The sequence below is a fragment of the Pongo pygmaeus genome, chromosome 2 (genome assembly GCF_028885625.2).
Source record: "Pongo pygmaeus isolate AG05252 chromosome 2, NHGRI_mPonPyg2-v2.0_pri, whole genome shotgun sequence".
In the NCBI taxonomy this organism is placed as follows: Eukaryota; Metazoa; Chordata; class Mammalia; order Primates; family Hominidae; genus Pongo; species Pongo pygmaeus.
Window position 1 is genome coordinate 142,323,719 of NC_085930.1, and position 24,056 is coordinate 142,347,774.

Here is a 24,056-nt window from a genome sequence, read left to right on the forward strand (position 1 = left end):
TGTAACTTGCCTAAGGTCACACAGTTAAGTAGCAGAAATGAGATACGAACCAAAATCTGTCTGACTCCAGAGTTCATAACACCATGTTATAGTGCCATCTTCGTACTTCTATCCTCATCTCCAATAGACACTAGCATTTTCATTTTTAAGTAAATTGTAATATACATTAGGAACTTGTAAATTAAGTACACTACAATATATATTAGGAACTTATGACTCCTACTAAACGTAAGTATTAAAACTGTACTTATTCACACTAAGGAAGCGTAGTTTTGTCTAGGGAGTTTACTGATCAGTAAGTCAGGAGAGCTGGGTTCTAGTTTTAGTCTCTTTGACCCTTGGTTTCATAATATAAGGAATAAAGGGTAACAGTATACTTACAAGTTACAGATATACTCACGAGAATGAATATGCTTAGATGGAATTAAAGGTGATGCAATACTATAAAACATTCCGGAAAGTTTTTTAAACAGTTTTGTTAAAATGTAAATAGTTTGTTTTATAAGTAAAAACCTTTTTATTTTTTGCAAGTACAATTATTTTGCAGTCACATCTAGGAGAAAAAAATAACTTTGTTCGATGTCTACGTGTTGTTGGTAAGATGGGAAGGAGGAAGAAATCCAGTAGACTTTTAGACTACTACTATAAAAACAAAGTAGAAATACTAAGTTCTTATAAACCATCAGTAAAACTCTGAAGTTATTAAGAGACTCATAATAAACTAACATGTTCTATAGCAGTTCTTTCCATTTATTTTAGCAGTAGGATCTCTTTTCAAACAGACTGCACCCAAAAGCCTAAGACATACTACATAATAAACCTATCATTCAAAAAGCTCCCCTAGGGCCGGGCATGGTGTCTCAAGCCTGTAATCCCAGCACTTTGGGAGGCCGAGGTGGGCGGATCACAAGGTCAGGAGTTCAAGACCAGCCTGGCCAACATTGTGAAACCCCATCTCTACTAAAAATAGAAAAATTAGCTGGGCATGGTGGCACGTGCCTGTAATTCCAGCTACTTGGGAGGCTGAGGCAGGAGAATCACTTGAACCCAGGAGGCAGAGGTTGCAGTGAGCCAAGACCGCGCCACTGCACTCCAGCCTGGTGACAGAGCGAGACTCCATCTCAAAAAAAAACAAAAAACAAAAAACTCCCTTAAATCAAAAGCAATTTTAAGAATTAATTACAAAATACTTTATTATAGACTTTCTAAGATGCTTGGTGATCCACTGAGATTTACCATCACTTAATCCTTATAAAGTCAGTAAACCACTAGCTGTCTTAGGAAGGTTTAAGAAACTAATCACCTGCCCTACACCAAGTACCCTTGGCTGAAGGATAGTATATAAAATTGCTGGCTGGGTGCAGTGGCTCATGCCTATAATCCCAACACTCTGGGAGGCTAAGACAGGAGGATCACATGAGGCCAGGAGTTTGAGACCAATCTGGCCAACATGGTGAAACCCCATCTCTACTAAAAATACAAAAATTAGCTGGGCGTGGTGGTGCACACCTGTACTCCCAACTACTAAGGAGGCTGAGGGAAGAGAATTGCTTGAACCCAGGAGGAGGAGGTTGCAGTGATCCGAGCTTGTGACACTACACTCCATCCTCAGCGATGGAGTGAGACCCTGTCTCCAAAAAAAAAAAAAAAAAAAAAATCACTTTCAGTTATACTACCACAACATCCTGGAAAATTAAGATGATTTCCTGATGTGATACAATATTAAAGCACAAGTAAATGGTTTGAGAAAAGTCAATTTTGTAGTACGGAAATAGTGTAAATAAAAAAGGAATGCTAGGAATTCCCTCTCTAGAAATATAGTGGGCTAGGATCTTTGAAACCCTCTCACTAAAAACACTTCAAAATACAGGATAAAATATTAAAATCCAGACCACTAAAGTGGTTACTAAATCCAGAACATTAAGTAGTTACTAAAGCTAATGGTTAGTCAAAATCTATTAAATATTTATGCAGTAACCCAGACCCTTGGAATGTAAAGGTATCACACAAGAGATAGGAGCCAATCTTTTGGTTTCATAAAACTTAGAGGTGAAGGAGAGTATACCTGAGAGAACAAACCCAGAACCCATGAAGAGACATACCTTTAGTAAATAGATCAAAACCAACCAACCAACAACAAAACTGCCCTGTAAAGGAAGAGGTCAAGAACACTGGCTTTGGGTCAAGGGGAAAAAACATCTCTCCTAAGAATCTGTTCATCAGAGGCTGTTCCTCAAAGTAGGTTTGGGTATAAATTCATATAGCTGGATGGTCTAAGAACCCTCCAGCCAATACACCAACTTAAAGGTGTACTGAGTTTGTAAACTCCTAGGCACCTAGCAGACTCAAACATGAACCTTTTCGGGGATAACAAACCCCTAACCCAAGTTTCTTAGAATTCCTAGAGTCCTAGTTAAGTGCAAGTTCACAATAAAAATCACAAAACACAAGAAAACCAGGCACCATAAACAATAACCAACAGAACAATTCACAGATGTTTTGATAGGTTTAATGTGTTTTAAGAAATAAAGAACAAAAAATACAAATACAAAATGACAGACTTGGCTGGGTGTGGTGGCTCACACCTGTAATCCCAGCACTTTGGGAGGCTGAGGTGGGAGGACTGCTTGAGCCCAGGAGTTCAAGACCAGCCTGGGTAACATAGTAGCACCCCATCTCTATTTTTAAAAGTAAAAAAATAAATGACAGACTATTTAAAAAGCTAAAACTTCTAGGAATTGAAAAATTAATTATTAAAACAGAAAATTTAATGGATGGATAAAACAGATTAGGCTATAGCGGAAGAGATGATTCATGATCTGGAAAAAAATCTGAAGGAATTACACATAATAAATCACAGAAAGACAAAAAGATGGAAGATAAGGACAGGTTAAGTGACCCATATGCAAAGCAAATGGGAGTTAAGAGAATATAGAGAATGGGGGAGAGGCAATATTCAAAGAGATGATAAACATTTCTTGACCTAACAAAAAGCAAAAAACCTACTAATTCTCAGATTCAGAAAGCACAATGAATCTCAAGCAGGACAAATAAATGGTAAAGCTCTAGGACACAAAAACCAAAAGGAAGACTATCTTAAAAACAGCCAGAGGATAAAGACAGATTACCTGTAAAGGAATGACAGACTGACATCTGACTTCCTATCCAGCAGTCAGGGAAATAGATGACAATGAAACAATATCTCTGTGCTTAAAGAAACTGTCTAGAACTGTATACCCAGTGGCAGAGTCTTAGAGAAACTAAAGGAGTTTCTAAAGGATATTATTTTAGGAAGAAAGAAAATGATTCCAAAAGAGAGGTCTCAGATGTAAAAAGAACTGGGGAGAGCAAAGAAACAGTTAAACGTGTTAGTAAATGAAACAAATATTGACCATATAAAAGGATAATAATGCCTAATCATAAGATGTTAAAAGATAATGAAAATACTAGACAAAATCACATAAGCTGAGTATGTTGATGAGTGGGGAGAGGAAGCAGGGCTAGTTGTGATCATTAAATTATTTTAGGCTGGGCTCAGTGGCTCACGCCCGTAATCCCAGCACTTTGGGAGGCCGAGGCGGGTGGATCACCTGAGGTCGGGAGTTCAAGACCAGCCTGGCCAACACTGAGAAACTCCATCTCTACTAAAAATACAAAATTAGCCAGGGATGGTGGCGCATGCCTGTAATCCCAGCTACTTGGGAGGCTGAGGCAGAAGAATCACTTGAACCTGGGAGGCGGAGGTTGCAGTGAGCTGAGATCGTGCCACTACACTCCAGCCTGCGCAACAAGAGCGAAATTCTGCTTCAAAAAAAAAAAAAAAAAAAAAAAGTTTTCTAAGGTTCTTGTTTTATTCGAGGTAGATTAAAATTCTGATTAACTTTAGATTTTAAGTTATGATACACATTAAATTTACTTAAATGTATATATTTTTGGCTATATTAGGTATTTTATAAAGGCTTTTTTAATAAGAAGTAATGATGTTTATAATGCTTCATTGGCAATTTACCTTACTACATGATAAGAGTACATACTGAGGTAGTAGTCCACAGTACAGTGTTTCATGCATTAAAGACCACAATAATCCAGTAAGAGGCATTTGTTACAAGGTTTTAATAAAAGGCTCATGATATTATAAACTCACACACAAATCAAGCAATGCCTGTATATATAACAAATCAAAATAGAGCTAGTTAGCTGAAGACAGGAGAGAGGGTTAAAGGGTTCAGGACCCTATTGTCTTGCCTGCTCAGAAAAACAGTTATAAGGAAAATTTTAAGGAAAGAAAAAGGTTAATTTAACTTAAAATCCAGAAAACTTGGCAGAGATCACATATGTATGTATTAGGCTACTAAAATATTTCTTACTAACTACAAATACTAATCAAGCATTTCTTACCTACTGTGGAGCTATCATTTTCATATTGAGAGAGCAGATCTTCATCAGCTTGCTCATGCTTTTCACTAGGAGCAAAGTCTTTCTTAGAGAAGCTGCTGTTCTTCTTTTTTAAAAGAGCTGCTTTACTTTCAGGCTGATGTGAAACTGGAATTTCCACTGGCTGGTAATTAGCATGGATATATGGTTCTTCAGAAAGCATATAACCTTTACTGAAACACTCTAGCAACCACTTTGCTCCCACTACATGAGGCCTACAAAAATAGCACATAGTTATGTATTAGTGCAAGCTATAAAGACCATCATCCCACTTGTCATGCAGTTTCCAGAACTGCATGGATATGCAATTTTAAGAAAAATTATGTAGTAGAAATTGCTTTGAATTAAAAACTGAAAAAAACCTGTGGGCCGATTTATTCCAAAACTGCTTCAATTCATCATCATAATCTCCCACAATAACATGAGTTACATCTTCATTAAGCTGGTTAAAACGAACTCCACCTCCACTGTTAATAAGTCTTCTCAGTTTATCTAGCTTTCTGCCACTAAAACCGCAAAGATATATCTGCAAGAAAGAAAATATTTAATGTACATAACATGCTTTCTCTCAATAGAAAAAAACTAAAAATATATATCTAAATCCACTGTGTATAAATAAGACAACTTGTGTACATTTAAGATATATGAATAAATACATTCTGAAACTTTTGATTTTTTAACAGTTCTGTAACTTTGAGTTTTTAATCACTCTTTACAATCTCATACAGCATTATCTTTCACAGTAGATACTTGATAAGTATTTTGAGGCTATAAATAAAATAGAAGCCAGATTCCAACATCTTCTAAATATTAGTGCATACCAACTTCTAAAATGCAGGTAACTTCTTTAACTGTGAAGCTTACTTGTAAATTTTAAAGTAATTATAAAAGTAAACTGTAGTTAACTGTCTGAATTCTGAACACCTGGGTTTAAATTGTGTGTGGGGGGAGAGGGTTGATTTTTCCAGCTGCCTATGATAAACGACAATAGGCAAGTTGCTTACGCTCTTTAAACCAATTTTCTTACCTATAAATTGACGTTACCTTACAGAGTTGACTGAACAAAAAATATATATAAGTCAAAGAACTGAACACAATGCTTTGAGGATAACATGTATGCAGTAATTTATTTTTAGCTCTCAGGATATATATATTTAAACCAATTTAATCAATATAAAATCATTTTACCTCTATTTTACATAAGGTGCCCTTGAAAAAATTTAAGTATGACAAATCTACTCCAAACTGCATTTACACCCCAAATTAAATCACCCCCATTACTAGAATATATTTTAACAAATATTTGGAATCATATACTTTCTATATGTAAGAAATAATTAAAAGTTATATCTAGAATTAGTAGTCTAGGATAAAACATCATACAAAACACCTCTGGGCCAAGTGTGGTGGCTCATGCCTGTAATCCTAACATTCTGGGAGGCCAAGGTGGGCAGACGGCTTGAGGTCAGAAGTTCAAGACCAGCCTGGCCAATATGGTGAAACCCTCGTCTCTACTAAAAATAGAAAAATTAGCCAGGTGTGGTAGCATGCACCTGTAATCCCAACTACTTAGGAGGCTGAGGCAGGAGAATCGCTTGAACCTAAGAGGAAGATGTTGCAATGAGCTGAGATCACGCTACTGCACTCCAGCCTGGGTGACAGAGCAAGTCTCCGTCTCAAAACAAAAAGAAAAAACCCACCTTTTGTAAGTTGGCAAGTTTAAAAAAAAAAAAAAAGTTAAGGTAATTTGCCGAATTTCCCTTTTTTTTTTTTTTTTTTTTAAATTTTGAGACGGAGTTTCACTCTTGTTGACCAGACTGGAGTGCAATGGCGCAATCTCGGCTCACTGCAACCTCTGCCTCCTGGGTTCAAGTGATTCTCCTACCTCAGCCTCCCAAGCAGCTGGGATTATAGGCGCCTGCCACAACACCCAGCTAATTTTTTTTGTATTTTTAGTAGAGACGTGGGTTCACCATGTTGGCCAGGCTGGTCTCGAACTCCTGACCTCAGGTATCTCCCACCTTGGCCTCCCAAAAATGCTGGGATTACAGGCACGAGCCACCAAGCCCAGCTCCAATTTCCCTTCTTAACAATAAGGTAGGGTTAAATTTTTGCTACTCTGTGAAAATTAATGCACAGCCAAGTCATTCTACAAATAGGAATACATTAAGTATTCCAATCTAAGACAGCGGAAAAAATACAGCATATGCTGTTTCCATCAACAAACTTATAAGACAGTTATTCATATACTAAAAAATTAAATAACCCAAGAAATACCAAACAAAGCAGTGGCTCTAATGGTGAGGAATACAGACTTTGGAGTAGATAACTGGCCACTTAATGTCTCTCTGTGTGACTCTGAACAAGAATTTTAATTCTCTAAGTCTTACCCTCAAGATAATATCCATTTTAGAGTTATTTGTGGGAATTAAATGTGATTTTATATATATATTAACATACACAAAATGATTAGCACAGTGTCTAATACACTGTAAACACTTAGATGATGCTTATAAATAAAAGTCCAAACCTGGGCAACATAGTGAGACCTTGTCTCTACAAAAAAATTTTAAAAATTACCCAGGTGTAGTGGCACATGCCTGTAGTCCTAACTACTCGGGAGACTGAGGGGTGGCTGATGCCCAGGAGTTCAAGGTTACAGGAAGCTATGATTATGCCACTGCATCCCAGCCTGGGCAACAGAGTGACACCCTGTCTCAAAAAAATTTTTAAAAAAATCCAATAAGTTGTTCAGAAACTAAGTGCTTTCGAAATATAGCAGATGGAAAGACTAATGTAGTTAGGAGGGTTCAGAGAAGAGTTAAAACCTGAAATGAACTTCTAAAAGATAACAGAGGAAGATACCTTGCAGGCAGAGGGACTCTCGCAGCCAAAGGATGGACGTGGTCTAGTAAGTGCATCTACTCAGCTAGAGTGGAGGGTTTACATAGATAGTAAGGAGCAAGCCCAACTCTGAAGGGTCTTCAAATTCAGGCTAGGAAATGCTAATGTATATCATCTACTGCATGTATTATATAATAAAGACGTACCCGACAACCATCTAATAAATCTTCAGGTGCTTGAAATGCACTGACATCCAGATTTTCCAGATTTTCAAGTGTAGGCTCCAGTTTGCTGTTAAGTGAATTACATATTGATTCACTTACGCAACTTGCATTTATGTTGGAAATATTGCTGACATCTGAAAGAGTACGACCTACATATTTTGAAAACATGTATAAATTTATGGAAGATAAAATAATCATGATTACATATTGTCTATGGATGAACTTTTCTTACAAATATAGGGCAATAAACAACTTCCAAAGTAAGATTCAGGGGTGTTTACTGAAATCTTAGTGGCAAAGTATAAAAAGGGAAAATGAAATTAATTAAGCCTCCTATCTTATTTAAATGAAAATAGATTTAACACATTTTCTTAATAGTGTCTTGTTTCCCATAAAAATCTGAAGTTGCTGACTTTAAGGTCCAAGAAGCTTACATTTGAAAAAATATTTTAAACATTTTGCCAACACGACACCTACAAAACAGAAACGGTTTTAATTTTTATACAAATACAGACGATCTATAACAACTGCAGCAAAACCGTAAATTAAGGAAAGATTAATATATGCATGTCAGCAATGTTTAAAAGATTAATACTTTTATCTTAAGCCTCCATCTACCATTGTTCTTAATTTCTTTGATAATCTTTTGCATTACATCAGAGTATAAAAGCATTCATTCATTCTAAAAAAAAATTACAAACAGTTCAGTGCTAACTTTTTATACAATTATACAATTATGCCTAGAAGCACAGCAAACAAGAAAAAGAAATTCCCTATCTCAGTGATCCTATTAACATACTTATTATTACACAGAAATATGACTGTCTTCAGAATACTTATTTTAATCTCAATGAGACTCACTATCAATTGTGTTGATCTGGCCAGTAGGAGTTGAAGAATTGGGCATAGTCTTTGCTTCTGGTCTAGGTTCTGTCTTGTATATGGATTCATCCTGACAAAAACCTTTCTCAATACTGTCAAAAAACCACTGTGTGGTCACACAGTGTACATTCCATCTCTTGGCACACTCATACTTCTGACCTGCAGCGTTCGTTAAGAAAGAAATAGAGAAAATAGGAGAAACCAAGAAATGAAAACCATTACCATCTATCTTTGCATAAATATTCAAATTATAACAGGTTAATTTTTTTTTTTTTTTTTTTTTTTGAGATGGAGTCTCACTGTTGCCCAGGCTGGAGTACAGTGGTGAGATCTTGGCTCACTGCAACCTCCGCCTCCCTCCTGTTCAAGCAATTCTCCTGCCTCAGCCTCCTGAATAGCTAGGATTACAGACATGTGCCACCACGTCTGGCTAAATTTTTTGTATTTTCAGTAGACACGGGGTTTCACCATGTTGGCCAGGCTGGTCTCAAACTCCTGACCTCAGGTGATCCGCCTGCCTTGGCCTCCCAAAATGCTGGGATTACAGGTGTGAGCAACCACGCCCAGCTGTTATAAGTTATTTCAAAAACCTATCAACAAAATTAAAGTTACCAGTACTTACTCTTAAACAGTATGCTACATAGTTTATTACAAAGTAGTATTTTAGCTTATTGCCTAATTATATTTTCTATGTGTTGTATAAATACATATGCCATGTGAGAGGTTTTATCTTTTATACAAACTGCAGGAAGACAGGAGCAACTGTGGGGTAACATAATTAATATTGGACTTGGGGTTGGATATAGGCTCCATCACTTAATTTCTTTAAACCAGCTTGTACAATGTGAAAAATGTAAATTTGTGCTATATAATAAATCCCAACTTTCAACAGACTATTCCAATGCCAACAGGCTTCTACTTAAAGTCCAGGATAGATAAGCCAATAGATAAATTATATTAAAAATATGTATCTTTTATTACCTTAAAAGTCTTTAACACAATGTATTTTGAAGGAGTGTCACAGAGGAATTGAGGTCAATACGTCACATGAAAGGTTTTTGGCATTCTTGAGAGAATCAACAATGAACTATCTTCAGATTCAGAAAAAGAACAGCAGTATCAACTCTACTCACAGTGATCCTATCACAATCGGCCATACCCAAAATTCTGACTTAAGGACAATTACCATTTAATCTTAATTTCTTCTCAATCTAGGTAGCTTAGTAAAACACAGTACACATATAAAAGGCAATAATAAAAACATTAACAAAACTCATCTTTTATCAATTTGTGTATATTTTAAGAGTGCTGATAAAAAATTATCCAGAATAATGTTATGAAACACCAAACTTACAGCAATTTTAAAGAATTTATCTTGTTGGTAATGTTTTTTTCATTTTTTACTGCCTCATGTGCCGCAAGGTGTGTCTTCCAGTTAAAACCTGTAGTTCATTCAGTCAGACTAAAACTAAGTTAAGCCTTTTTAAATTAGTCATTAGAAAGAAGCGCCATTTAGCTATATTTATTAGTTTTCTTGTTATTTACCCAAACTTCTTTTCATTATTTGGTAACTGTGTGAGGAACATTTTTTTAAAATCAAAAGATACAAAAGTAAGCTTAAATACAACATCACTAAAAGTTTTTGGTTTTTTTATACTTATTCAATGACCTGAATAAATATGAAAAAAGTCATATAACTGGTTTATAGATTGTGACCCAAACTACCTTTGCAAGATGTTAGAGAAAACAGTATCAAACTAGATTAATGACATCAGAAGTAAAAGCTGTTCTGTAAAGATTTTAAAATATTAAATACTAGTGGCTGGGCACGGTGGCTCATGCCTATAATCCCAGGACTTTGGGAGGTCGAGGTGGGCACATCACTTGAGGTCAGTTAGAGACCAGTCTGGCCAACATGGTGAAAGCCCGTCTCTACTAAAAATAAAAAATTATTCAGGCATGGTGGCAGGTGCCTGTAATCCCGCTACTCGGGAAGCTGAGTTGGGAGAATCGCTTGATCCCGGGAGGCAGAGGTTGCAGTGAGCTGAGATTGTGCCACTGCCCTCCAGCCTGGGCAACAGAGCAACACTCTGTCTCAAAATAAATAAATAAATAAATAAATAAAAATAAAATATTAAATACTAGAGAAAATGTTTCATTTGTCCCTTTGTGAAACACAGTTTTACCTTTTGGTTCTTGCACAATGAGGTGTGTACATTCATTCATTTTCAATTGTCCCATGTATTGACCTCCATGCTTAACTGTGAGTTGCTGAACTTCCTTCCTGTCTAAGCCACATAAGCCAGTCACACAGATTATGCAACCAAGAAAAATAGGACACTTGAAATCTTCCATGTTTATATCAGTATATCTAGTTATTTTTCTGTGGGAATGAAATGGTTAAAAAAGAAATATTAAATTTACCAGAAGAATAATGAAAAACAACACAAATATCACTATTGCTTCCCTCATTTTTAGGATTTATAATCTTTTTTTTACAAAGGAGAACCACCAAACAGAATTACACTAATTGCTCACCTAGTTCAATAACATGTCTCTAACACAAAGTAATTGTTTCAGATACAGTCTCTCAAAACCATTTTAAGGGAAAAATATATATTTCCTTAACTCTAGCCCTTGCTGGTCAAAGTGGTATATTTTCCAAAATTATAAGTCTGAATCTCTACTTAAAAACCCAAAAGTAATTTGGTTGCCTATTAGAAAAATGAACTTTTTAATCTTTCCATTATTCTATATAAGTAAAAGCAATGATTTTTGGCAAAATACCAACAAAAATATCATTATTCTGTTGCCATGCTAGGCAGGTGTGCTGATGAAGTAATCACATTGGGAATGAGAGTTGCTGACATGGAGACATATTTAGGATATGCTGGATGGTGTTGAAAACAAGCCCAGAAAAATGCCGATATAATTCATATGCCAATACAATTCTGTGGTATTTGGTCTTGTGGTTGTTTATCTAGTTACAGGGGAAACTGAAGTGTGCCCCTTGAAATAGGCTCTAAGCTCCATGAGGGAAGTGACTAACTTGTTTTGCTTACTACATATACCTAATGCCTAGCTCAGGTCAGATACATAAAATGGGCTCAATTAGCATTTATTAAATGATCACATCTCAGCTGATGACTTACACATGTTTATATTCAACCTTACATATGCCATCTTTTGGAAGGAATGTAACTGCCAAAATGACTAATTTATTATCTATCTTAACATATGAGAATGGTGTTGAAGGATAATGCAACATAAAACCTACAGAGTTGCCAAACTCGTTTTCTCAATGATTTCAGAAATATTTACAGCTGAGAACTTTATCACCAAAGCATTTCTTACTCTGTAGCTAATGCTAAACCCTTAGCCCATTCTATGCTTGTCAACCTCTATCTTGGTAATAAGAGCTTGTGGATTCTGCTCTTCTGTTTTCGCTGGAGAAAAGAGTAATGACACTATTTTTTTGCCTGAATAATAAATCCAAAGAGTGTATCACATGCCAAAAATGATTGAATGCATCATTTTTTCAAATCTAGACAATATAAAAATGTCTTTCTTACTTCTCTTGTGACTTCTCCCAAAGTGTTTTTATCCAAGAGGGAAGCAAAATAGGTTTCTTCAGGTTTGCAGCAACTAAATATTTTTTGCTACCAACTTCTCCTGCAATAAGGTGAGTTACTGATACATTAAGGTCTCTGTATACTCGTCCGCCCATCATTTGTACATATTTATGAACTTCTTCCTGCAGCCCCAAAAGAGAACACATTAATACTGAAGCAAACAATATTGCTTCCATTTTTATACACTATCTCATAAATACAATTTGCTGTTGATAGCTTGAATACATAAGTGTTACATAACATTACAAAGTTAAATAATTAACCAAATTATTTTTGGGAGATAAATATGAATTATATTTTTAAAATATTATTTTCCTATATTTATCCCTTTCCACTCCATGAATGTATTAAACTATTATACAAAGGATGTATAAATCTTTGCTTCTATATATTTTAATATACATGTGTATTTTTAACAACATAAATTGTATCTATATAATATACAAATATATATTTTTAGCCAGGCTTAGTGGTGCATGCCTGTAATCCCAGCTACTCGGGAGGCTGAGGCATGAAGATTACTTGATTCCAGGAAATCAAGGTTGCAGTGAGTTGTGATTGTGCCACTGCACTCCAGTGTGGGTGACAGTAAGATCTTGTCCCAAATATATATATGTATTTCTATAGCTCTCTCTTAGAATGCTTTTTTTTTTCCCAAGACGAAGTCTTGCTCTGTCACCCAGGCTGGAGTGCAGTGGCGTGATGTTGGCTCACTGCAACCTCCACCTCCCCAATTCAAACAATTTAGAATCCTTTTTTTTAAAAAACTGTCCACCTATAGTGGAAAAAATGTAAGTGATTAAAAAATGAGTGTCCTTTTAAATTAAAACAAAAAATTTCAATTAGCCAGTTTTCAATAAAACAAATTCTACTATATTCAATTTACTTAAAAAATGTACATGTATACATATATACACACTGTGGTTGTATACTGAACTTTGTTAAAAGTCATGAACAATAAGTGGAAGGTCTTTTAAGTTATATTCTATGCAGTGAAAAATTAAGAATAAGAGATAGATACATAAATTGATCAATCATGATGAGGTCAATATCTACCCTTTTTTCTTTTTCCAGACTTGTACAAGATATGGTTACATCAGACATAACCATATTATAAACTGGATGTTCAGCTCTTGGGACACATCGCTGGTGGTGCATACAAAATATGACTACTTGAGGACCAACAATTCTGCAGCCAAGCTACAAAAAAGAGAAAAGTTTAAATGAGTTAAGAAGGAAAAGACCACCAGTCTTACAAAATTACATTTTGTAACATTCACCGATTCTTTACCAAAGTTGATTACCACTGCAGAGAAATCAGCAAATTGTTATAAGAAAAAAATAAAGACTATATAATTTCTCAGACATACTATACATTGAACACTCACACACAAAAGCAAATCAAACAATGCAAGCTATTAAAAGAAATAAACTTCAGGCCGGGCACAGTGGCTCACACCTGTAATCAGCACTTCAGAGGAGGCCGAGGGGGGTGGATCACCTGACGTCAGGAGTTCGAGACCAGCCTGGCCAACATGGTGAAACCCCGTCTCTACTAAAAATACAAAAATTAGCCGGGTGCAGTGGCAGGCACCTGTAGTCCCAGTCTCTAGGGAGGCTGAGGCAGAATTGCTTGAACCCAGGAGGCGGAGGTTGCAGTAAGCTGAGATCATGTCACTGCACTCCAGCCTGGGCGATAGAGTGAGACCCTGTATCAAAAAAAAAAAAAGAAAAGAAATAAACCTCGAAAGCCCCTTTCACTCAAAACTGCCTTACTGCTTACACCTATAAGCCCAATACTTTGGGAGGGTGAGGTGGGAGGATCACCTGAGCCCAGGAGCTCAAGACCAGCCCAGCCTGGCCAACATTGAGAAACCCTTTCTCTACTAAAAATACAAAAATTAGCCGGGTGTGTATATACATCTGTAATCCCAGCTACTCAGGAGGCTAAGGCACAAGAATCACTTGAACCAAGGAAGCAGAAGTTGCAGTGGACTGAGATTGTGCTACTGCACTAAAGCCTAGGCAACAGAACAAGACTCTGTCTCAAAAAAAAAAAGCCTACTGTAACATAATTGGCCTTTCAATCCTGGTCTTGACAAACCAAAAGAATTCCAATGTACTCGTAAGTTGCATAATACTTCATAATCAGCAAAGAATGTAGGTCCACTAAAGCAAAGATAAACCAAAAAATAGACTACCAAAGGAACACACTAGAAGTCAGCAAACCTTTTTGAGGTGATCAAAGACAATGCCACTAAAAGGGTCACAGATATAAAGTGATCTATCATTCTCCTTTATCTTCAATGCCTCTTCTTCTGTAATAATCTGAAGATATTCTTCTGATTGGAATTCTTTTATGGACTGAAAGAAAAAATAAAATAAGAATGTATCTGAAATTACTCCCCTGTATTTAAGTCTTATTCAAATTCCATCTCAAATCCAGCCTTTTCCCTATTGAAAGCCACCATCACATCTCACTTAGACCTCTGCAGAAGGCTCCCAAGTGGTCTCTTTTTCCCTTCCTTGCCCTAAATCTGTTCTCTACACAGCAGCTAACAATCTTTTTAAAAATACAAATCAGATCATGTCACTGTCTGCTCAAAACCTATGTCTTCACACCACACCCAGCATAAAATCCACATTTCTTACTATAGCCTTCAAGACAACACAGTCTGGTTCCTGCCTATCTTTCCACCTTTACCTCCTACTTCTCATCTCCCTTGCTTACTCTATTCCAGCCACTCCCGCTTTCTTGCCAACCCTGGAACAAGCCAACCATAACCTCATTTAGAGGCTCTGCTCTTGATCTTGCAGCAAGGAATACTTTTTTTCCGGGGTTTCACCTGACTTAATCCCCCACTTCTATCAGGTCTGCTTAAATGTCACCTCCCAGAGATGCCCATCCTAATCAGGCTTTCTCAAATACCCTTCCTCTACCCTTTTAGTCTATTCTATTTAAAATTACATATTTTTTAATATATATAGTTTTTGTCTCTCTCCCCTGGAAGTTTCATTATGTATGTTGTTTGCTACTATATCCTGACACCCAGTAAGCACTCAGAAATGTTCTGAACCAATTCTGAGGTCCTTATGTTAAATACAGTAATCCCTTTAAAACTGTTAAGTCAGATCATGTTTACTCTTCTGATTAAAACCCTCCAATGGCTCTCCACTGAGAGAAAAATGGCCCACAAGGCCCTACATGACCTGTTTACCATTATTCTCTGATGCATTCCTTAGTACTCTTCCCCCATCCCTCACTCACTACACAACAGTACACTAAACTTGGATAGAGACTACAGGCACTTTCCCAGGGGCTGTATAAAGTTGCTCTCTCTGCCTGCAACATTCTTCTCCAGATATCTGCAAGGCTGTCTCACCTCCTTCACGTTTACTCTATGTATTTTTCTTCATAAAGCCTACCCTGATCACACCCTATTTAAGATTATAACCCCCTTCTCTTCCCACCCCAAGAAACATCTTCTGGAACCCCTTAACCTGTTTTGCTTTTTTCTCTTCCTAATTTATCATGTCTGATTAGTGTCTATGTCCTCCTGCTAGAATGTAAGCTCTGAAAGAACAGAAATCTTTGCCTGTTCTCATCACTGATAAATCCCAAGTACTAGAGAAGTGCCTATCAAATCATGAACACTTCAATAAATACTTGCTGAATGAATGAAGTTTAAAAAATCTGCTACAAATGCTTCTCAAACTTTAACGCACACTGAAGATCTTGTTAGAAATGCAGATTCTAAGTCTGGGTTGGAGGCCAAGATTCTGCATTTCGAAGAAACTTCCAGGCCATGCTGATACTGCTGGGATCTTGAGAAGCAAGGCTCTACATCACCCCTACTATCATCCAATTATTATACTGTACATAATAAAACATAATTTTTAACAATTAACCAAAAAATTTTCAAGTATGACCAGTATACGACTGACTCAAATTTCTACAGCACGCAAAGGACCACTCTGGCTAGGAGACAAATAAAAGCAACTTAATTTCCAAGAACTGCAGGTCAGCCACATTAAACAGCAGTGTGATAACAGACTTCCAGCACCCCAAAATACATAATGATGTACTTAGATCAATTCGAAAATATGTGATAATGATATATCTGTATTAACGTAGACTATAAAATTATTATGAAAGTGAAATATCTACTTCTAAGACATAAAGCCCAACAAATCAAAAACACTTAAAAACAAGAAAATGAATTCACGGTATTAAGATGTTTTCAACTCTTACCTCGAGAGCTTTAAAAAAACATTTGGAATTGTCTGAAGACTTTAAAAACTTCACAAAAAACGGTTCTTTGTCATTTCTGGACATTTCTGAACTGTCAAAATAAAGGAACCATTAACAAGAACAAAACCACATTAGATATAAAGTTGCATGTCTAACCCACCGATTTTTCTGTGCAGACAAGAATGCCTAAAGACAGACATTCTGGCTCTGCCCGTGAATTCGTCAACGGCATTTGTAAGAAACCCTGGAACGTGGGCAAAGCCAAGGAAAAAGATGACAACACCAATCCTTGCAAATCAGAGAGCAAAATTAACCCGAATTGAATACACTGAGGAAGGCCCTGCTATGAAGGCTCTAAGCTCTCTAGGCCAATGGACATTCAATTGCACTTGTTTTAAGGATACAGAGTGCATCTGTCCCTGCGGATACCCACGGTCTGCGAGGTACATTCATCCCTCAGTAAACAGATTTTAAATAAAAACATGGAAGCCAGTTAGCATGGTCTTGCCCCTGCATAAGGCCAGATGCTCCGGTTCCCAGCTCTGGGATCCGGAAAAGGCCTGGCTCTGGGATCACGGAAGCCACGTCCTCTCGGCGTCAAAGGCCCACCCGCCGGCTCCAGGGCCAGTCACCAGGACAGGAAAAGAGGGTCCCGAAGGCCACAGAAGGCATCGCGAACCCCAGCTGGGGCTGGGGAGGAGCTGAGTCCCCACTCCGCGCCTCACTTACCTCGTTGGAGCCTCGGGGTCTCCGGGCGGCGAGTCGGGGGACGCGCTGCCCACAGGGCGGTGGCTGGGGTCGGGCGCCAGCCCGGCGCACAGCCCCCTCCCCCGACTCGGCGCCGCCCCTACCCCAAAGCAAACGCTGGAGAACCCGGAAATTGCCCAGAACGGGAACCGACTTTCGCGCCAACCGCGCGGCCGCGCTTGCCTTTTCCGGTGGAAGTGACGCCATTGGCAGCTGCAGCAGGAGAGCGGAAATGTCAAAAGTAGAGGTGAGCAGTCCGTAGGCGGTGGGGCTTCAGGGAAAGCTTGGGCCGGACCCTTTGGGTTTAGGGCTTTGCTGGGCGGGCCTAGTCACCGCTGCGAGTAGGCCCAGCGCCGTCGGTTCAAGAGGTAGGACCACAGGCCAGGAATACTCCTTTACTGTTTAAAAAAAAGCCAGGGAAAGAAAGCATTTCCTCAATAGATATTTATTTTACACCTGCCTTATACCAGGCATGCACGGGAAAAGGTATTATCCAAAACAATTCCGTGAGGCAAATAGTGGTAGTTCCATCTTGCAGATGTAAAAACGGAGGAAGTTAAATGATGTGTTCAAGGGCACACAGCTAATAAGTGGTAGAATTAATACTGCATCCAGGTCTTCTGACTACGGACTGGGTGGTTTCCCTCCAACACAGGAGGAATAGAATCACCGCCTAACACAGCCACAAGATGCCAAGGGAAGAAAGGATGACTTATTACACAGCTAATGCAAAGAGATCTTTGTCAAGATCTTCAATGGGCTCCCCTCCTCCTCCCTTTCAGTGGACATCGCCGTTCTCTTTCTCTGCATCTGCCTCAGTACTGGGGAGATTCTGGGATTGAACCTAAGGTTCAGATGGCAGAGAGCAAAGGGAGAGGGGGTAAGATGGGCCTGCAAAACCTTAGCTCAGTGATAACCAGTGGAAAACTGATTAGTTGTTGCTTCTTTTCATTTTATTCTTTTTTAAAAATTTTTTTTCTTATTTTATAAAATCTAGCCACTATACTAATGAGGATCATTTTATTCTTGACTGCTGAAATTGAGAAAATGACTTTGGATTTACTAATGTAAAAGTATAATGCCATGTCCCTTGATTGTTTTTGTTTTTCTTTTCTTTTTGGAGCCTAAAGATAGTAATGAGCAGCTTGAGTCTTAAGTGTTTGAATATACCGATGGAAGGTGACAAAGATTCTTTGCTTGGCCAAACTTTAGTCAGACTCCTCAACCTTCTCGTAGGTTTATCTGTGCATTTCCTTGGAAAATCCAGTTAGAACCCTCTACCCTCAATATCTGATCAGGTTCCTCATCCTCTGCCATCCAAGGTGATGTCTGATCACCTTGACCTATTTTCAGCAAGAAACCCCTTTATTCCTGAAGTTCCTTCTTAGTAATTTTTTATCCAGTGACCCCAAGCTTTTGTTCCTTGGCTATAAATTCCCACTTGCCCATGCTGTATTTAGAGTTGAGCCCACTCTCTCTCTCCTAATTCAGAATCCCATTGCCATGGTTGCTATACCTATCCTGATGGTCCTGAATAAAATCTGTCTTACTGTGCTTTAATAAATATCAAATTTTTTTTTTTTTCCACCAGAAATGAGTCAGAATCAATTAACACTGGGGCTCAAAGGTAAAGGCCTATTGCTGGGGGAAGGGTGAAGAAAGCCTTAAAAACAAAAATAAAAAACAAAAATCACTAGAGGTGGGAAAAAAAAAAAAGAAACCACAGTTAATTGTTAAGGTGCAAATCTGACCTGAATCTGTAATAATAATTAATATTTCTAGGGCACTTTACAGTTAATATGGGACTCCTGCTCACACTATTCCCGTTTACTCTTTTCAGCAACCCTATAATAGATGGGTATCATTGTCTCATGTTATGGAGATGGGGAAAGTGAAGTTCAGGGACTGTGTCACTTGCCCGTGCCTTTGCTGACACACCACACTGCTCCTGGGCACGTGCTGTCTGCCCATCTCTGTGTGAAGTTCCACATCGGGGAGGGAGCCCATTCCTGGCATTTCTGGGCCAAGTAGAGACCTCACAAGAGAAGGAGATTCATAGATGCTGCTAATGAAGATGAAGAAAACGCACCCTTTAGCTTTTAGCCAGCCGGAACTTGATACCAGAGGAGTGACCTGTCTTTAGAGTAAGAGTTCACTACTAGGGGGCAAGTTCTCCCATCTTGTGTCTCCAGATAAGCAGAGAGGGTCTGTGTCTAGTACCTACTCCTGGAAAATGGATAAAGCAGTGGTTCTGATGTGTAGTGTCTGGACCAGCAGCATTGGCATCTCCTGGGAATTTTGGGGGAATGAAAATTCTTGGGCTCAACTTCAGACTTATTAAGTCAGGAGCACTTGGGGTAGGGCTAGCAATCTGTGCCCTTCAGGTGATTTTGATACGCATTAAAGTTTGCTTGAACAGCAGTCCTTCAGGAAAGGGTGAAATGGTTAGTATCCACGGAGGATTGATTCCAAGGTCCCCTACAGATAACAAAATCTGAAGATGCTCAAGTACCTTATATATAACCTATGCACATACTCCCATGTACTTTTTTTTTTTTTTTTTTTTTGAGACGGAGTTTCACTCTGTTGTCCAGGCTGGAGTGCAGTGGCACAATCTCTGCTCACTGCAACCTCCACCCCCGGGGTTCAAGCGATTATCCTGCCTCAGCCTCCCAAGTAGCTGGGATTACAGGCGTCTGCCATCGCACCTGGCTAATTTTTGCATTTTTAGTGGAGACGGGTTTCACCTTGTTGGCCAGGCTGGTCTTGAACTCCTGACCTTGTGATCCACCTGACTCAGCCTCCCAAAGTGCTGGGATTACAGGCATGAGCCACTGTGCCTGGCCACTCCCATGTACTTTAAATAATCACTAGGTTACTTATAATACCTGATGCTATGTAAATACTATGTAAACGGTTGTTATGCTGTATTTTTTAATTTTGTTTTTTTTTATTGTTGTATTTTTTTCTACTATGGCAAATTTTACACAAAAATTGTATTTTTTTTCTGAATATTTTTGATCCCCGGTTGGTTGACCTTCTCAGATGTGGAACCCACAGATACAAGGAACTAACTGTATATGGGTTTGTGGTCCCTGAAGACTTTGGTGAAAACAGGGAAAGGTTATGATATGCCCTCGGAAGCTGAGGTTTCGGTGCTTGCTTTGGCAGCATGTTTACTGAAAAAAAAATGGAATGATACAGAGATTAGCATTGCCCATGTGCAAGGATGACATGCAAATCTGTGAAGCATTCGATATTTGCCGGTCGTGGTGTCTCTTGCCTGTAATTCTAGTACTTTAGGAGGCCCAGGCTGGAGGATCACTTGAGGCTGAGAGTTCGAGACCAGCCTAGGCAACAGAGCAAGACCCCCCCATCTCTAATATTTACAAACTTTTTAAAAAAAGAAGCTGGGTGCTGTGGCTCACATCTGTAATCCTAGTACTTTGGAAGGCCAAGGTGGGCAGATTGCTTGAGCCCCGGACTTTGAGACCAGCCTGGGCAACATGGTGAAACCTCATCTCTACAAAAAATACAAAAATGAGCTGAATGTGGTGGCAGGCATCTGTAGTCTCAGCTACTCATGAGGCTAGGGTGGGAGGATCACCTGAGCCTAGGAGGTCAAGGCTGTGGTGAGCCATGGTCATGCCACTGCATTCTAGCCTGGGGTAACAGAGTGAGACCCTGTCTCAAAAAAAAAAAAAAAAAAGGAAAAGAAATGTAGTTGGGGTTGGGAATTAACTTTCCCCTCACTTTCCTGGCATTTAGGATCAGTTTCCTGTTTCTCTGGCATGTCTGTCACCTAGAGCCAGTCTCTCCAGACCCTGCTTGGGGTGAGATTACAGGCAACTTTATCTGTTTATAGAATGGAAAAGGAGGCCAGGAGCGGTGGCTCACGCCTGTAATCCCAGCACTTTGGGAGGCTGAGGTGGGCAAATCATCTGAGGTCGGGAGTTCGAGACCAGCCTGACCAACATGAAGAAACCCATCTCTACTAAAAAATACAAAAAAATTAGCCAGGCATGGTGGCAGGCGCCTGTACTCGGGAGGATGAGATAGAAGAATTGCTTGAACCCAGGAGGTGGAGGTTGCGGTGAGCCAAGATCGCACCATTGCACTCCAGCCTGGGCAAAAAGAGTGAAACTCCATCTCAAAAAAAAAAAAAAAAAAAGAATGGGAAAGAAAACACAGGAAACAAATAGGACGAAATAGTTACTTTTACAATATGGGTGGTGGGAATATGAATATTTCTTATTATATTTTACTACATAGATAATATTTCTCAAAATTAAAGCCAAGCTAAAAATAGGTTTTTTGAGTTACAGAGTTTTATGTTTGTTTCCAATGCTGTAAATGAATAAATACGTATAAATAAGTGAATGTACAATTTGTTTTTGTTTTTGTTTTGAGATGGAGGCTCGCTCTGTTGCCCAGGTTGGAGCGTAGGGGCATGATCTCGGCTCACTGCAACCTCCGCCTCCTGGGTTCAAGCCATTCTTCTGCCTCAGCCTCCTGAGTGGCTGGGACTATAGGCGTGTACCACCATGCCTGGCTAATTTTTGTATTTTTAGTAGAAATGGGGTTTCACCATGTTGGCCAGGCTGGTCTTGAACTCCTGATCTTGTCATTCACCTGCCTCGACCTCCCAAAGTGCTGGGATTACAGGTGTGAGCCACCGTACTCGGCCTTGAATGTACAATTTAGAAATGAAATTAGTAAGTGATATTATCGCTACATAAATAGTCTGATTAGCAAAACATTTGTTTAAACTATTGTCTTCAGTAACCTGGAAGATAGAACATAGGCCTACTAAGTCTGCTGAGCTCTAGCGAAGAGGAGGTAAAATAGAATGTCATTAGCACATTCTATTCTATGTTGGTTGCTACCGGCTGCATTTAATTAGATGAGCAAAAGACAAGCTCAGGGAATTGGCCTGTTTGCAAACAAAAATAAAGAGAATTTAAAAATTCAGGCCTGGCCGGGCGTGGTGGCTCATGCCTGTAATCCCGGCATTTTGGGAGGCTGAGATGGGCGGATCATGAGGTCAGGAGATGGAGACCATCCTGGCTAACACAGTGAAACCTCGTCTCTACTAAAAATACAAAAAATTAGCCAGGCATGGTGGCGGGCACCTGTAGTCCCAGCTACTCAGGAGGCTGAGGCAGAAGAATGGTGTGAACCCGGGAGGTGGAGCTTGCAGTGAGCTGAGATCGTGCCACTGCACTCCAACCTGGGCGACAGAGCGAGACACTGTCTCAGAAAAAGAAAACCAAAAAATCCAGGCCAAGTGTAGTGGCTCACACCAGTAATCCTAGCACTTTGGAAGGCTGAGGCAAGAGAATTGCTTGAGGCCAAGAATTCAAGACCAGCCTGGGTGACACAGCCAGATCTTTTCTCTAAAAAAAAAGTTGGTTTTTTTTTTTTAAATTAACTGAGTGTGGAGAACACACACCTGTAGTCCTAGGTACTGGGAGGCTGAGGTGGGAGGATTGCTTGAGCCCAGGAGTTTGAGGTTACAGTGGGCTATGATCTCACTATTGCACTCTAGCCTGAGTGACATAGCAAGACTCTAACTCAAAAAAAAAAAAAAATCCAAGTATGTGAGATTTTGCAAGGTTGGAAAAGCTGACTTCATCTGTGTCCTAAAAACGAGATAAACCTGAGAAAGGTTTTGAGCAACAAATGTCCATTACAGCCTGACCATGTGGAAAATATCTAGTTAAAGAATATGGTCCTCTCACCTAAGCTAGGTAGACACCATCAACTGAGAGAGAGAGAGAGGTATGGGGCCAAAGATAGCAATCAGGTTTGAAAATTATGTCTAGGAAAGAACTAGGGAGGGGACTACTTCTGTAGAAGAACAGCTCTGCCATGGCTTCCTCTACTGATAAGCTTACACATATCAATAGAGGCAAAGGCTTGAATTGCAACTTATCTGAGCCCTGGCACAACACCTTGTCATCCTTAAGGGAGGTGTCTAAGGAGCTACTAGAAAGGCATCTATCACTCGCCTTTCTATCTCTCCTAAGAGGCTGTCATGACATAGTTTCTCATCACCTCCCAGGTTTTGATGAGATATGGGGCTTTCTGCCCCACTCCCCTCATGATAGGCCTGCAGAATATAAAAGCACTAGCTGCCATCTAGATTTGACTCCTAAGTAATAGAGTATCCTACAACTCACATTGCAATCATCAGACCCAGGGAGATGAAATCTTTCTCTTATTCTTCTCTGTTGCTATCTATGGAAGTAATAAACCATCTAAATCTAAAAATATCTCAAGTATGTTCACTGGTGGAATCAGGCCCTACCCTTGACCTTGTTTTGTATGTGTGAGGTTGACAACTACCACGTGAAACTGACTGGAACCAAATAGATCTGAAGGTTACGAACATTTTGAGATCATTGCTTTCTGAACCCAACCAGAAACCTGGAGTATTCAGACTTTGATTTAATCCTCAAATTTTCACAGCACAAGTAGGCGAAAAGTCATACAGCCCCAAGGAGCACAAACTCCTCAATATTCACATATGGATAGAGAGGGTAATAGAAAATGAAGATCCTCCCAGAAGGAGGTACCAGGGATCCTGGAGAGCAATGAGCAAAGGAGCTTCTGTCACAGAACAGAATCTGATCCAATCAGAACCCCCAATCGAGAGCCTCCTAGTGCCTGCCCAACTTCAAAATTGATACTGACCAATGATGGCTATGGGTCTCCACTCCTCCCTTTTCTGAAAGGGAGTTTTATTGTTGTTATTCTGTTTGTGCCTCCCCATTCCCCACTGTGTAGCGGATGTGTGCTTGGACAGGGAGGGACAAAAACATGTCTGGATTCTGGCAGAGACCATGTAGAAACTCTTAGTGTTCCACCCATACCCCCTCACCCTTAGCACTCATGCACATTAGGAAACTTCCAGCTGCCAGCATCTGTGTTCATTGCATGAAGGCATTCTCTGGCACTAGGAATCTGCTCTGCCACCTGCACAGTAGGCCAGAGGGCTAGAGGATTTGTGACCCATAGGGAAAAAAAACCCTCAAATGA

At 39.2% G+C, this 24,056-nt stretch overlaps 2 protein-coding genes and 1 pseudogene across 10 annotated transcripts in view; 2 read left to right on the forward strand and 1 right to left on the reverse strand.

Moving 5' to 3' along the window:
- The window catches only part of TOPBP1 (DNA topoisomerase II binding protein 1), a 61,638-nt gene extending 44,452 nt beyond the window's left edge, over window positions 1–17,186 (reverse strand). For 2 of the 9 annotated variants that reach the window (XM_063662170.1, XM_054483111.2), the window contains exons 1-10: window positions 16,998–17,130; window positions 16,269–16,359; window positions 14,246–14,380; window positions 13,073–13,216; window positions 11,957–12,138; window positions 10,571–10,767; window positions 8,364–8,543; window positions 7,485–7,636; window positions 4,797–4,960; window positions 4,399–4,649 (exon numbers count right to left, since the gene is read on the reverse strand). In XM_063662170.1, coding sequence (XP_063518240.1) covers window positions 4,399–4,649; window positions 4,797–4,960; window positions 7,485–7,636; window positions 8,364–8,543; window positions 10,571–10,767; window positions 11,957–12,138; window positions 13,073–13,216; window positions 14,246–14,380; window positions 16,269–16,352 — 1,489 coding nt within the window. In that variant the 5' untranslated portion in view covers window positions 16,353–16,359; window positions 16,998–17,130. Of the gene's footprint in view, window positions 1–4,398; window positions 4,650–4,796; window positions 4,961–7,484; window positions 7,652–8,363; window positions 8,544–10,570; window positions 10,768–11,956; window positions 12,139–13,072; window positions 13,217–14,245; window positions 14,381–16,268; window positions 16,360–16,997 lie in introns of those variants that run through there. The other 7 variants (XM_063662169.1, XM_054483110.2, XM_063662173.1 and 4 more) reach the window with 5 other exon arrangements.
- Window positions 16,542–24,056, forward strand: part of LOC129032926 (uncharacterized) — a 31,821-nt gene continuing 24,306 nt past the window's right edge. Inside the window, exons 1-2 of the mRNA XM_054480856.2 lie at window positions 16,542–16,711; window positions 16,809–17,262. Of these exons, the coding sequence (XP_054336831.1) occupies window positions 16,542–16,711; window positions 16,809–17,262 (624 nt within the window). The remainder of the gene's footprint in view (window positions 16,712–16,808; window positions 17,263–24,056) is intronic.
- On the forward strand, window positions 20,180–20,279 carry LOC129034367 (U6 spliceosomal RNA; annotated as a pseudogene).